This window comes from Bufo bufo, chromosome 1, assembly GCF_905171765.1.
Source record: "Bufo bufo chromosome 1, aBufBuf1.1, whole genome shotgun sequence".
NCBI lineage: Eukaryota > Metazoa > Chordata > Amphibia > Anura > Bufonidae > Bufo > Bufo bufo.
Window position 1 is genome coordinate 424,730,313 of NC_053389.1, and position 15,702 is coordinate 424,746,014.

General features: G+C 46.0%; 1 protein-coding gene across 1 annotated transcript in view; it reads left to right on the forward strand.

Annotated features, from left to right (window-relative positions):
- Positions 1-15,702, forward strand: part of ARHGEF37 (Rho guanine nucleotide exchange factor 37) — a 117,341-nt gene that overhangs the window by 60,811 nt on the left and 40,828 nt on the right. The window contains exon 8 of the mRNA XM_040406546.1: positions 7,818-7,948. Within this exon, the coding sequence (XP_040262480.1) occupies positions 7,818-7,948 (131 nt within the window). The remainder of the gene's footprint in view (positions 1-7,817; positions 7,949-15,702) is intronic.

Sequence of the window (15,702 nt, forward strand, 5' to 3'; positions counted from 1 at the left end):
GCACTCTACGCCTTGGAGGTGCTGGCCTGTCCTGCCACCAGCGTTTTGTCAGAGCGGGTATTTAGTGCTGATAAGCGCATTCGTCTGTCAACTGAAAATGCTGATAGGTTGACTCAAAATGAACAAGGCCTGCATTGCCCCTGACTTCTCTACTCCCCCAGAGGAAAGCGGCTGAACATAAAGGCACTTTAACCACCTCCGGACCGCCTAACGCAGGATCGCGTTCCGGAGGTGGCAGCCCTGCGCAGAGTCACGCATATATGCGTCATCTCGCGATGGGCGAGATTTCCTGTGAACGCGCGCACACAGGCGCGCGCGCTCACAGGAACGGAAGGTAAGAGAGTTGATCTCCAGCCTGCCAGCGGCGATCGTTCGCTGGCAGGCTGGAGATGTGTTTTTTTTAACCCCTAACAGGTATATTAGGCGCTGTTTTGATAACAGCGTCTAATATACCTGCTACCTGGTCCTCTGGTGGTCCCATTTGTTTGGATCGACCACCAGAGGACACAGGTAGCTCAGTAAAGTCCCACCAAGCACCACTACACTACACTACACCCCCCCCCCCGTCACTTATTAACCCCTTATTAGCCCCTGATCACCCCATATAGACTCCCTGATCACCCCCCTGTCATTGATCACCCCCCTGTCATTGATTACCCCCCTGTAAAGCTCCATTCAGATGTCCGCATGATTTTTACGGATCCACTGATAGATGGATCAGATCCGCAAAACGCATCCGGACGTCTGAATGAAGCCTTACAGGGGCGTGATCAATGACTGTGGTTATCACCCCATATAGACTCCCTGATCACCCCCCCTGTCATTGATTACACCCCTGTCATTGATCAACCCCCTGTAAAGCTCCATTCAGACGTCCGCATGATTTTTACGGATGCACTGATAGATGGATCCGATCCTCAAAACGCATCCGGACGTCTGAATGAAGCCTTACAGGGGCATGATCAATGACTGTGGTGATCACCCCATATAGACTCCCTGATCACCCCCCTGTAAAGCTCCATTCAGATGTCCTCATGATTTTTACGGATGCACTGATAGATGGATCCGATCCTCAAAACGCATCCGGACGTCTGAATGAAGCCTTACAGGGGCATGATCAATGACTGTGGTGATCACCCCATATAGACTCCCTGATCACCCCCCTGTAAAGCTCCATTCAGATGTCCTCATGATTTTTACGGATGCACTGATAGATGGATCCGATCCGCAAAACGCATCCGGACGTCTGAATGAAGCCTTACAGGGGCATGATCAATGACTGTGGTGATCACCCCATATAGACTCCCTGATCACCCCCCTGTAAAGCTCCATTCAGATGTCCGCATGATTTTTACGGATGCACTGATAGATGGATCCGATCCTCAAAACGCATCCGGACGTCTGAATGAAGCCTTACAGGGGCATGATCAATGACTGTGGTGATCACCCCATATAGACTCCCTGATCACCCCCCTGTAAAGCTCCATTCAGATGTCCGCATGATTTTTACGGATGCACTGATAGATGGATCCGATCCGCAAAACGCATCCGGACGTCTGAATGAAGCCTTACAGGGGCATGATCAATGACTGTGGTGATCACCCCATATAGACTCCCGGATCACCCCCCTGTCATTGATCACCCCCCTGTAAAGCTCCATTCAGATGTCCGCATGATTTTTACGGATGCACTGATAGATGGATCCGATCCGCAAAACGCATCCGGACGTCTGAATGAAGCCTTACAGGGGCATGATCAATGACTGTGGTGATCACCCCATATAGACTCCCTGATCACCCCCCTGTCATTGATTACCCCTCTGTAAAGCTCCATTCAGATGTCCGCATGATTTTTACGGATGCACTGATAGATGGATCGGATCCGCAAAACGCATCCGGACGTCTGAATGAAGCCTTACAGGGGCGTGATCAATGACTGTGGTGATCACCCCATATAGACTCCCTGATCACCCCCCTGTCATTGATCAACCCCCCTGTCATTGATCAACCCCCCTGTCATTGATCCCCCCCCCCCCCCCCCTCTGTAAGGCTCCATTCAGATATTTTTTTGGCCCAAGTTAGCAGAATTTTTTTTTTTTCTTACAAAGTCTCATATTCCACTAACTTGTGTCAAAAAATAAAATCTCACATGAACTCACCATACCCCTCACGGAATCCAAATGCGTAAAATTTTTTAGACATTTATATTCCAGACTTCTTCTCACGCTTTAGGGCCCCTAGAATGCCAGGGCAGTATAAATACCCCACATGTGACCCCATTTCGGAAAGAAGACACCCCCAGGTATTCCGTGAGGGGCATATTGAGTCCATGAAAGATATTCCAAAGAGCACCTTTAGGATTTCACAGGTCATTTACCTACTTACCACACATTAGGGCCCCTGGAAAATGCCAGGGCAGTATAACTACCCCACAAGTGACCCCATTTTGGAAAGAAGACACCCCAAGGTATTCTGTGAGGGGCATGGCGAGTTCCTAGAATTTTTTATTTTTTGTCACAAGTTAGTGGAAAATGCTTATTTTTTTTTTTTTTTTTTTTTCATACAAAGTCTCATATTCCACTAACTTGTGACAAAAAATAAAAAGTTCCATGAACTCACTATGCCCATCAGCGAATACCTTGGGGTCTCTTCTTTCCAAAATGGGGTCACTTGTGGGGTAGTTATACTGCCCTGGCATTCTAGGGGCCCAAATGTGTGGTAAGGAGTTTGAAATCAAATTCTGTAAAAAATGACCTGTGAAATCCGAAAGGTGCTCTTTTGAATATGGGCCCCTTTGCCCACCTAGGCTGCAAAAAAGTGTCACACATCTGGTATCTCCGTAATCGGGAGAAGTTGGGGAATGTGTTTTGGGGTGTCATTTTACATATACCCATGCTGGGTGAGAGAAATATCTTGGCAAAAGACAACTTTTCCCATTTTTTTTATACAAAGTTGGCATTTGACCAAGATATTTATCTCACCCAGCATGGGTATATGTAAAAAGACACCCCAAAACACATTCCTCAACTTCTCCTGAATACAGAGATACCAGATGTGTGACACTTTTTTGCAGCCTAGGTGGGCAAAGGGGCCCACATTCCAAAGAGCACCTTTCGGATTTCACAGGTCATTTACCTACTTACCACACATTTGGGCCCCTAGAATGCCAGGGCAGTATAACTACCCCACAAGTGACCCCATTTTGGAAAGAAGAGACCCCAAGGTATTCGCTGATGGGCATAGTGAGTTCATGGAAGTTTTTATTTTTTGTCACAAGTTTGTGGAATATGAGACTTTGTATGAAAAAAAAAATAAAAAAAAAAATCATCATTTTCCACTAACTTGTGACAAAAAATAAAAAATTCTAGGAACTCGCCATGCCCCTCACGGAATACTTTGGGGTGTCTTCTTTCCAAAATGGGGTCACTTGTGGGGTAGTTATACTGCCCTGGTATTCTAGGGGCCCAAATGTGTGGTAAGGAGTTTGAAATCAAATTCAGGAAAAAATGAGGAGTGAAATCCGAAAGGTGCTCTTTGGAATATGGGCCCCTTTGCCCACCTAGGCTGCAAAAAAGTGTCACACATCTGGTATCCCCGTACTCAGGAGAAGTTGAGGAATGTGTTTTGGGGTGTCTTTTTACATATACCCATGCTGGGTGAGATAAATATCTTGGTCAAATGACAACTTTGTATAAAAAAATGGGAAAAGTTGTCTTTTGCCAAGATATTTCTCTCACCCAGCATGGGTATATATAAAATGACACCCCAAAACACATTCCCCACCTTCTCCTGAGTACGGAGATACCAGATGTGTGACACTTTTTTGCAGCCTAGGTGGGCAAAGGGGCCCATATTCCAAAGAGCACCTTTCGGATTTCACAGGTCATTTTTTACAGAATTTGATTTCAAACTCCTTACCACACATTTGGGCCCCTAGAATGCCAGGGCAGTATAACTACCCCACAAGTGACCCCATTTTGGAAAGAAGAGACCCCAAGGTATTCGCTGATGGGCATAGTGAGTTCATAGAACTTTTTATTTTTTGTCACAAGTTAGTGGAATATGAGACTTTGTAAGAAAAAAAAAAAAAAAAAAATCATAATTTTCCGCTAACTTGTGACAAAAAATAAAAAGTTCTATGAACTCACTATGCCCATCAGCGAATACCTTAGGGTGTGTACTTTCAGAAATGGGGTCATTTGTGGGGTGTTTGTACTGTCTGGGCATTGTAGAACCTCAGGAAACATGACAGGTGCTCAGAAAGTCAGAGCTGCTTCAAAAAGCGGAAATTCACATTTTTGTACCATAGTTTGTAAACGCTATAACTTTTACCCAAACCATTTTTTTTTTTACCCAAACATTTTTTTTTTATCAAAGACATGTAGAACTATAAATTTAGAGCAAAATTTCTATATGGATGTCGTTTTTTTTGCAAAATTTTACTACTGAAAGTGAAAAATGTCATTTTTTTGCAAAAAAATCGTTAAATTTCGATTAATAACAAAAAAAGTAAAAATGTCAGCAGCAATGAAATACCACCAAATGAAAGCTCTATTAGTGAGAAGAAAAGGAGGTAAAATTCATTTGGGTGGTAAGTTGCATGACCGAGCAATAAACGGTGAAAGTAGTGTAGGTCAGAAGTGTAAAAAGTGGCCTGGTCTTTCAGGGTGTTTAAGCACTGGGGGCTGAGGTGGTTAAATGCGGCTTTTATGGTTTATTGAATACACTGTATTCCTATGCACCCCTTCGACCACAAAAAAGGGTATATGGTTCAATCTTCCTTTTCTTGTCCTCCTCCATCATATCAACATGCTTATTAGGCTTCCCTCACCCCTAACGTTTTAGAGGGTCACCAGCAGGCCCTCGCCCCTAATGTTTTAGATGGTCAGCTCAGCAGCATACCCTCACCCCTAATGTTTTAGAAGGTCAGATCAGCAGCAGACCCTCACCCCTAATGTTTTAGGTCAGATCAGCAGCAGACCCTCACCCCTAATATTTTAGATGGTCAGCTGAGTAGCAGACCCTCACCCCTAATGTTTTAGAAGGTCAGATCAGCAGCAGATCCTCACCCCTAATTTTTTAAATGGCCAGATCAGCAGCAGGCTCTCGCCCCTAATATTTTAGATAGTCAACTCAGCAGCAGACCCTCACCCCTAATGTTTTAGCAGGTCAGATCAGAAGCAGACCCTCGCCCCTAATGTTTTAGAAGGTCAGATCAGCAGCAGACCCTCAGCCCTTTTTTTTTTTTTAGATGGTCAGCTCAGCAGCAGACCCTCACCCCTAATGTTTTAGATGGTCAGCTGAGCAGCAGACCCTCACCCCTAATGTTTTAGAAGGTCAGATCAGCAGCAGAGCCTCACCCCTAATTTTTTAGATGGTCAGATCAACAGCAGGCCCTCGCCCCTAATGTTTTAGAGGTTTACCAGCAGGCCCTTGCTCCTAATGTTTTTAAGGGGCACCAGCACTCCAGCAATCATAATTTTTCAAGGGTGTGTATGATGCCCTCCTTTATGTGTAATAAAGGATGTGTTCTAGTGCCGGTTCCTTGTAATTTTTGGCAGTCCTTTCACTTAGTGCATAGGCTTTATGAGTGTAGGAGTCCCACTACCTGAACAATTGTAGCACAATGTGAATGAGACCCTCCTTTATGTGATATACAGCTTGTATCGGAGTGCCTCTTCCTTGTAATTTTTGGCAGCACTTGCACTTTATATGCAAGTAAATATACAGGAAAGAATGTTTCCTAACATTTTTTCCTCTAAAATCGATTTTATCTTCGGTTTTGTGTGTATTATCGTCAGTCTGTAAAAGTGGCGTACTACTCGGACAACATCGTTCCCAGCAGCAACCTGGGAGTCCAAGATGCATCCAGACATCCTCCCCATGCTGTTCCCAAACTACACTGCTCAAAAAAATAAAGGGAACACTTAAACAACACAATGTAACTCCAAGTCAATCACACTTCTGTGAAATCAAACTGTCCACTTAGGAAGCAACACTGAGTGACAATCAATTTCACATGCTGTTGTGCAAATGGGATAGACAACAGGTGGAAATTATAGGCAATTAGCAAGACACCCCCAATAAAGGAGTGGTTCTGCAGGTGGTGACCACAGACCGCTTCTCAGTTCCTATGCTTCCTGGCTGATGTTTTGGTCACTTTTGAATGCCTACAACCCACACAAGTGGCTCAGGTATTGCAGCTTATCCAGGATGGCACATCAATGCGAGCTGTGGCAAGAAGGTTTGCTGTGTCTGTCAGCGTAGTGTCCAGAGCATGGAGGCGCTACCAGGAGACAGGCCAGTACATCAGGGGACGTGGAGGAGGCCGTAGGAGGGCAACAACCCAGCAGCAGGACCGCTACCTCCGCCTTTGTGCAAGGAGGAACAGGAGGAGCACTGCCAGAGCCCTGCAAAATGACCTCCAGTAGGCCACAAATGTGCATGTGTCTGCTCAAACGGTCAGAAACAGACTCCATGAGGGTGATATGAGGGCCCGACGTCCACAGGTGGGGGTTGTGCTTACAGCCCAACACCGTGCAGGACGTTTGGCATTTGCGAGAGAACACCAAGATTGGCAAATTCGCCACTGGCACCCTGTGCTCTTCACAGATGAAAGCAGGTTCACACTGAGCACATGTGACAGACTTGACAGAGTCTGGAGACGCCGTGGAGAACGTTCTGCTGCCTGCAACATCCGCCAGCATGACCGGTTTGGCATTGGGTCAGTAATGGTGTGGGGTGGCATTTCTTTGGAGGGCCATACAGCCCTCCATGTACTCGCCAGAGGTAGCCTGACTGCCATTAGGTACCGAAATGAGATCCTTTAGACCCCTTGTGAGACCATATGTTGGTGCGGTTGGCCCTGGGTTCCTCCTAATGCAAGACAATGCTAGACCTCATGTGGCTGGAGTGTGTCAGCAGTTCCTGCAAGACAAAGGCATTGATGCTATTTACTGGACCGCCCGTTCTCCAGACCTGAATCCAATTGAGCACATCTGGGACATCATGTCTCGCTCTATCCACCAACGTCACATTGCACCACAGACTGTCCAGGAGTTGGCAGATGCTTTAGTCCAGGTCTGGGAGGAGATCCCTCAGGAGACCGTCCGCCACCTCATCAGGAGCATGCACAGGCGTTGTAGGGAGGTCATACAGGCACGTGGAGGCCACACACACTACTGAGCCTCATTTTGACTTGTTTTAAGGACATTACATTTAAGTTGGATCAGCCTGTTGTGTGTTTTTCCACTTTAATTTTAAGTGTGACTCCAAATCCAGACCTCCATGGGTTGAAAAATTTGATTTCCATTTTCAAATTTGTGTGTGATTTTGTTGTCAGCACATTCAACTATGTAAAGAACAAAGTATTTCAGAAGAATATGTAATTAATTCAGATCTAGGATGTGTTATTTTTGTGTTCCCTTTATTTTTTTGAGCAGTGTATTTCAGTGGTGTTTCCATCAATTTCTGACCTTTTCCTATGAACCAGACACCCTCCCCTCTTCAGAGCAGGGGGTGCCTGGTTTAATGCTTGGGTTTTCCCATCGACTTCCATTCTGCCGAGCACCCGAGCACCCCAAAGTGTTCTACTCGAGCACCCGAGCACTTTGGTGCTCGATCAACACTAATAATATTCTATGTGGGGAATACCACTTTAAAGTATAAAATACAGCACCTCAGCTTGTTTGAGGTGTCAAGTGTCTTCCTTCCTTGCATTTCCTTTAGTCTTTATTGGTTCTCTTTTAAATAACATTGTCTAACTAAATATGAGAGCAAATTCCATGTGCAAACCATTATCCCTTTTATTTTGAACAGCAAGCAAGTACCTGCAATTAGACCAGCGGACTCTAAAAGAAAAGATGTCAACTCTGAGCACACACACCCTGACTAAGAAATCTAGACGTTTAAGTCTGTTCCTCAAACAACAGGCTGGCATGGTGCCAAAGGTAAGACTGTTCCGCCCTGTTTCAACAAACTCAGGCAAAGTATAAGGTTGTTTTCATATCTGCAGCAGTATTTTTCCTGTCCAAATCATGTACACCTCAGAAGTACTTGGTGGACCCCATTCTGAGTCAACAGGGTCCTTTTGGTGGCGACGTTGTCTGTCCTGCAACAGATCCAGCAGAGAATTTTGGATTAAAGCAGAAGCAAGGAAGGCAGACGCTTTACTCCTAAAACTAGTACATCTATTTTATACTTTGAGGGTACGTCCACACGGGATGTAAAATACAGTGGAAAAGTCATTTGGGCCCAAATCCGCCGCAAAATCTATGGCAAAAACCACATGAATTAACTAGCTGTGGACTTCACCCTCTCCATTGCAAAGGGTGAAATCTGCAATGGAGATCTGCAGCATAAATTCACTTTGCAGATTTTTTACATAGCACCGGGATGAGAATTTTTAAAATCATATCCACTTTGCTGGTACTGTACAAGTCTGTGGATTTGCTGCACGGAAATCTGTGACAAAAAATCTGCAGAATTCCGGTTATGTGTGGACATATCACGCACTTATCAGCTTAACACCAAAAGATCACAGCATAGGAACGATTCAGCCCTCCATATGACATAATATCTGACTTTTATTGCAGCTTGTTAAAAAACATATAACGCAATGCCTACAATGCAGGAAGCATAAGCCTCTCCTACGCATTTCCGATCAATCCAGGTCCTTAATTGTAGATGTGAGAGCATACGTTAAAGGATTATTCCCGTTTTAGAATGTTATGTCATATTGCTGGGAAATGCTATAAAATTAGGATTAGTTTGACCTCAGGGGCAGTGATACATATTGCTTTTCTCCTGCTGCTGGCCACCTGTTATGCAGGGAAGACACAATAGATTTGCTCTAAACAAATCTGCCATGGCTTTTAAAGGTATTCCACATCAGAAATTCAGATTTTGACCGTGGATTCGCATGCGGATTCATAGGCAGTTTAGCTCCATTGTTATTCATTGTGGAATGGACAGTTTAAGGCCTCATGCACACGACCTTTCCGTTTTTTGCAGTCCGCAAACCGCAGATCGGCAAAAAATGGAAGCCGCCCGTGTGCCTTCCGCAATTTGCGGAACGGAACAGGAGGCCCATTGTAGAAATGCCTATTCTTGTCCGCAAAACGGACAAGAATAGGACATGTTATTTTTTTTTTGCGGGGCCACGGAACGGAGCAACGGATGCGGACAGCAAACGGAGTGCTGTCCGCATCTTTTGCGGCCCCATTGAAGTGAATGGGTCCGCACCCGAGCCGCAGAAACTGCGGCTCGGATGCGGACCCGAACAATGGTCGTGTGCATGAGGCCTAACCCTTAGAGGACCCGGCGATTTTCCATTTTTGTGTTTTTGGTTTTTCACTCACCGCTTTCCCATAGTCCTAACTTTTTAATTTTTTCTTTCACATAGCCTTATGAGTGCTTATTTTTTGCGAGACAAGTTGTACTTTCTAATGGTACCATTTACAGTTGCATACAATGTAGTGGGAAGCAGAAAAAAAAATTCCAAATGGGGTAGAATTGGGAAAAAAACGCAATTCTGACAAAGGTTTTTTTTTTTTTTTTACACCTCTCACTATGGTATGCGGTAAAATTGACCTGTTATCTCCATTCTCCAGGTCAGTACGGTTACAAAGATACCACAGGCGTCCCCATCCCCGCCTGCCTTTGGCTGCTCCCCCCCCCCCCCCTTCCCCCGACACCGGATGTTTTCATCCATGTACAGGGAGAAGCAGCAGCGGCGGTGCGGGGACCAGGAGCAGTGCAGGGAGCGGGGTAAGTATATTCCGTGTGAGGGGCCCGGCACATGGGGGGCTGTTTGACATTGGATAACCCCTTTAACGTGTGAACATTACCCCACAGAAAAATACACATAAGAGGACAGAAAAGTATGAAAAATCTTAAAATCTATGCTAACTGGCACAGGGGTGTTTGGGCACAGAAGCTGTGTCTACGCCATTCACAGACAGCGTCAACTGTATGTATTATAGCTGACACTCTGCTGTACCACTCAGGATTGGAGATAACTGTGATCCCTCAGATATCACAAAACCAAAGCATCTTAGTAGTTGGACAGAGGGAGTGTGCTCTCTCTGTCATCCCCAGTGGTGCTTTCTGTACGTCAACTGCAGGGTGCCAATGGGTTCCCATGGGAGCTGGGGGCTTCCAGGTAGACAAAAAGCCATTTTTTCCCTTACAATATGGTTTATTTTGGATGAAAAAAATACACATAATTGTTATTGCTGCAACAAGGCAGACATAGCAGAGCTGGAGAGGGTTCAGCGAAGGGCAACTAAAGTAATAACTGGAATGGGTGGACTACAGTACCCTGAAAGATTATCGAAATTAGGGTTATTCACTTTAGAAAAAAGACGACTGAGGGGAAATGTATAAATATATCAGGGGTCAGTACAGAGATCTATCCCATCATCTATTTATCCCCAGGACTGTGACTGTGACGAGGGGACATCCTCTGCATCTGGAGGAAAGAAGGTTTGTACACAAACATAGAAGAGGATTCTTTACGGTAAGAGCAGTGAGACTATGGAACTCTCTGCCTGAGGAGGTGATGATGGTGAGTACAATAAGAGTTCAAGAGGGACTATCCAAGATTTATGAGAATACATCCAGTATGTGCTGGAGAGGATGCAACCAGACAGGCACTCTCACCCACATATTCTGGGAATGCCCACCCATATCTAACTTCTGGCAAGAAATCAACAACCTAATCCTAAATGTCATAGGAGTGAAACTCCCTTTCAGACCAGAAATATTTATTTTGAGATTAAATTTAGATAACCTATCTCCCTCTCAAAAAACTGTACTCTGTCATATACTTACAGCCTCTCTCCAGAGTATCGCACAACACTGGAAATCCACACTCATCTATCACGGTCGGCGTGGCTATCACATACGTGACACAGAGGGAGGGAACGAGGAAGGCCCTGCCCAAGTGAGAGGGAAGATGGTGACCCCTGACTCACCTGGCGGCTGGCACCTGGCTGCCCTGACGTCCCTAGACGGGTTCCTCACCCGTACGCCGATCACGTGCCTAAAGCCCTGGCTTTCCCTGAGCTGAGCCCTAGGTAGTGAACAGGGCGATGGGAACACTAGTCCGCACCACTAACTCTAAGCGAAAACACCAAGGGGAGGACAGACAACACAGACTCAACATATATTCCCAGGTGGGCGACAACAGGAGACAACAATAAGCCAAACAGGGATCTGGAGGGTAGCACACAGGAACGACAACCAGGATTAACCACTCCAGTGGGTCAGTATAGATGTCCAGGCAGGAAGCTCTATAACTGGCAACTAGAGAAGTGTGAGGGGAGAATATAAGGAGGTAGGGAGTGGCAGACAAGAAACAGCTGAGGAGGAGAAGCTACGGATCCCTGAGAGAGACAAAAAGGATAGCAAGGCAAACACAGAAAACAATCATTAAGAAACACCGTGATCTTTAGATATAGAGCGCGCAGCCACCCGCTGCGACTTCCTGACCCCGGGTATAACGGAGTCAGACGTGGCTCTTGATACCCTCGTGACAGTACCCCCCCCTTTCACGAGGGGCCTCCGGACACTCAGGACCAGGTCTCTCCGGATGAGAGGCATGGAAAGTCTGAATTAACCTGTTGGCGTTTACCTCTGACGCTGGAACCCACATTCTTTCCTCGGGACCGTAACCCCTCCAATGCACCAGATACTGAAGAGAGCGGCGGACCCGACGAGAATCAACAATTCTGGCTATTTGAAACTCCAGATTACCATCCACAATAACAGGAGGAGGTGGCAGCGGCGATGGTTCTAGAGGTGGAACATACTTCTTGAGTAACGATTTATGGAAGACGTTATGGATCTTAAAAGTCTGAGGTAGCTCCAGGCGAAAAGCCACAGGGTTAATGACGGCTACTATTTTATAGGGACCAATGAACCTAGGACCCAGTTTCCAAGAAGGAACCTTCAACTTAATATTCCTAGTAGACAACCACACATAGTCATTCACTCCTAGGTCCGGACCTGGCGACCGTTTCTTATCGGCCATGCATTTATATTTACCACTCATCTTTTTCAAGTTAACTTGCACCTTCTGCCATACCGATGAAAGAGATGAAGAAAACCTTTCCTCTTCGGGAACCCCAGAAGACCCCCCCTCTTTGAAAGTACAAAATTGGGGATGAAAACCGTATGCACCAAGGAATGGTGACTTGCCAGTGGACTCCTGATAATGATTATTTATGGCAAACTCAGCTAACGGTAAATATGATGACCACAACTCTTGGTTTTCAGACACAAAACACCTTAAATATGTTTCTAGGTTTTGGTTGGTACGCTCAGTCTGTCCATTCGACTGAGGATGGAAAGCTGAGGAAAAAGACAAGTGAACCCCCAAACGGGAACAAAAAGCTTTCCAAAACTTAGAAATAAACTGGGTTCCCCGATCCGAAACCACATCGGAAGGGACCCCGTGAAGCTTCACGATTTCACTGATAAACACCTGAGCGAGAGTTTTAGCATTAGGAAGTGCGGGTAGCGCAATAAAGTGTACCATTTTGCTAAACCTGTCTACTACTACCAAGATAACTGTTTTACCCGCCGACAACGGTAAGTCAGTGATGAAATCCATTGACAGATGTGTCCATGGCCTATTGGGGATGAAAAGTGGCAATAAAGACCCTGCTGGACGTGTATGAGAGACTTTCGCGCGTGCACAAGTAGAACAAGTAGACACGAAATCCATTACATCCTGACGCAACCTTGGCCACCAAAAACGACGAGATAAAAGCTCCAAGGTTGCTTTACTACCCAGGTGTCCAGCAAGTGCCGAATTATGATGTTCTTTTAATAATTCAAGACGCAGGTTTAACGGTACAAACAATTTCTCTGAGGGGCAAGAGGCCGGGGCGTCCCCCTGAGCCTCTAACACCTTTCCCTCTAGAACAGAGTGTACAGCAGAGACAACCACTCCTCTTTGTAAAATAGGTACCGGATCACAAACATTACCCCCTCCAGGGAAACTACGAGATAATGCGTCTGCCTTGGTATTTTTTGCCCCAGGACGATAGGTGATTACAAAGTTAAATCTGGTAAAGAATAGCGACCACCTAGCTTGTCTAGGGATGAGACGCTTAGCCGATTCTAGGTACAGAAGGTTCTTGTGATCCGTAATCACCGTGACGGGGTGGATAGCTCCCTCTAAGAAGTGACGCCACTCTTCAAGCGCCAGTTTAATCGCCAACAGTTCCCTATTTCCAATATCATAATTCTTCTCCGCAGAAGATAATTTTTTGGAAAAGAAAGCGCAAGTACGCCATTTGCCAGGAGACGGACCCTGAGACAATACAGCTCCCACTCCCACCTCTGACGCATCTACCTTGACAATAAAAGGCTGGGAGACATCAGGTTGAATTAGAACAGGTGCCGAGGTAAACCTCTCCTTTAGAGAGGAAAATGCATCTTTAGCGGCGTCAGACCATTTGGAAAAATCCGTCCCCTTCCTAGTCATGTCGGTAAGGGGTTTAACGATCACTGAATAATTTTTAATGAACTTTCTATAGAAATTAGCGAAACCCAAAAACCATTGTAGGGCTTTAAGGTTCTCAGGAAGATCCCAATCTAAAATTGCCTGGACCTTCCCAGGATCCATGCGGAAACCTGAAGCAGATAATAGATATCCCAGGAACTGTAATTCCTGAACAGCGAAGACACATTTTTCAATTTTTGCATATAATTTATTCGTCCGTAGGACCGGCAGTACTTGCCTGACATGCACCTCATGTGTTTTCAGATCAGCCGAATAAATTAAGATATCATCTAGGTATATGACTACAAACCTGCCGATGAGATGACTAAAAATATCATTAACGAAATGTTGGAAGACAGCAGGGGCATTGGTCAGACCGAAAGGCATAACTAGATTTTCATAATGCCCCTCAGGGGTGTTAAAAGCTGTCTTCCACTCATCCCCTTCCCTGATACGAATCAGATTGTAGGCCCCCCCTAAGATCAAGTTTGGAGAACCACTTAGCACCCGCAATCTGATTAAAAAGGTCAGGAATGAGAGGAAGAGGGTATGGGTCACGGATGGTTATCTGGTTTAACTCACGGAAATCTAAGCAAGGACGCAGGCCCCTATCTTTCTTTTTAACAAAGAAAAACCCTGCAGCCACGGGTGAAGAAGAGGGTCTGATGTGTCCCTTAGCCAGACTCTCGGAGATATAATCTTTCATGGCTTGTCTCTCGGGACCCGAAAGATTATACAACCTGGACTTGGGTAATTTTGCCCCGGGAATCAGGTTAACCGGGCAATCATAAGGACGATGAGGTGGTAGTTTCTGACAACCCTTTTCAGAAAAAACGTCCTCAAAGTCCAAAATAAATGTAGGTAGGGAAGCTATGGAGGCGATTAAGCAATTGTTATTTAAGCAATTCTCTCTGCAATGCTCACTCCACTCCAATATCTCCCTGGCCTGCCAATCCACCACTGGATTGTGCGCTACCAACCAGGGAAGACCCAATACCACCGGAGAGGGAAGGCCCTCCAGAACGTAACATGAAAGACACTCATTATGGTGGTCCCCTACCCGAAGGTGTAAATTACGAACAATGTGGGTGAGGTTTCTCTGAGAAAGAGGAGCAGAATCTATAGCGAATACGGGAATAGGTCTCTGCAGCGTACAGAGAGACAAACCCATAGTGCGGGCAAAATGGGCATCAATCAAGTTTACCCCTGCTCCACTGTCTAGAAAAACAGAAATAGACTCCGTCTTAACACCAAAAACAATGACCGCTGGTAACACAAATTGAGATGTTCGTATGGAGGAAACGTATACCCCCCGGCTGACATCCTCCGCACAGCCCGGGGTTAGTAGTTTTCCGACGGTCTTTTGTTTTTGAGAAAGGAGGGACAGACATTAATGAAATGACCCCTCCCCCCACAGAAAAAACAAGCCCCCCCCCATTACGGCGAACCTCGGGAGGACGGACCTGACGAGAAGTTCCGCCTAGCTGCATAGGCTCATCTAAGTCAGTACAGGCTGACTGTTGCTTGGGAGAGGTAACCAATTGCTCCGGAATTTTCGATCTCTCCCTAAGACGTCTATCTATTCTGATAGAGAGGGACATAACAGCATCAAGGGAAAGGGGGGTCTCATACAGCGCCAGTGCATCCTTAACCCTTTCAGATAACCCAGAGCAGAACTGACTCCTGAGAGCCGGGTCGTTCCACTGAGTATCCGTAGCCCACCTACGGAACTCTGAGCAATATTCCTCTGCTGACCGATCTCCCTGTAGGAGTCTCCGTAACTTCGACTCAGCCAGGGCGACTCGGTCAGGGTCATCATATATGAGACCCAAAGCCCCAAAAAATCCCTCCACTGACCGAAGAACCTGAGAACCAGGGGGTAACGAGAACGCCCAGGATTGCGGATCCCCCTGAAGCAGGGAAATGACAATCCCTACCCGCTGTTCTTCATGACCTGAGGAGTAAGGGCGCAACTTAAAATATAATTTGCAGGCCTCACGGAACGTCGCAAATTTGTCCCTTCCCCCAGAAAATCTGTCGGGAAGAGCAACCTTGGGTTCAGTGACAACCTGGTTACCCATAGCAACCGCTGGGGGTGCGGTCTGCTGCATTTGCTGCTGTTGTTGGAGAACAGACGCCTTCAATCCTGCCACCTCCAAAGACAGGCTTTGAAGCTGTTCTGCCAAGGCA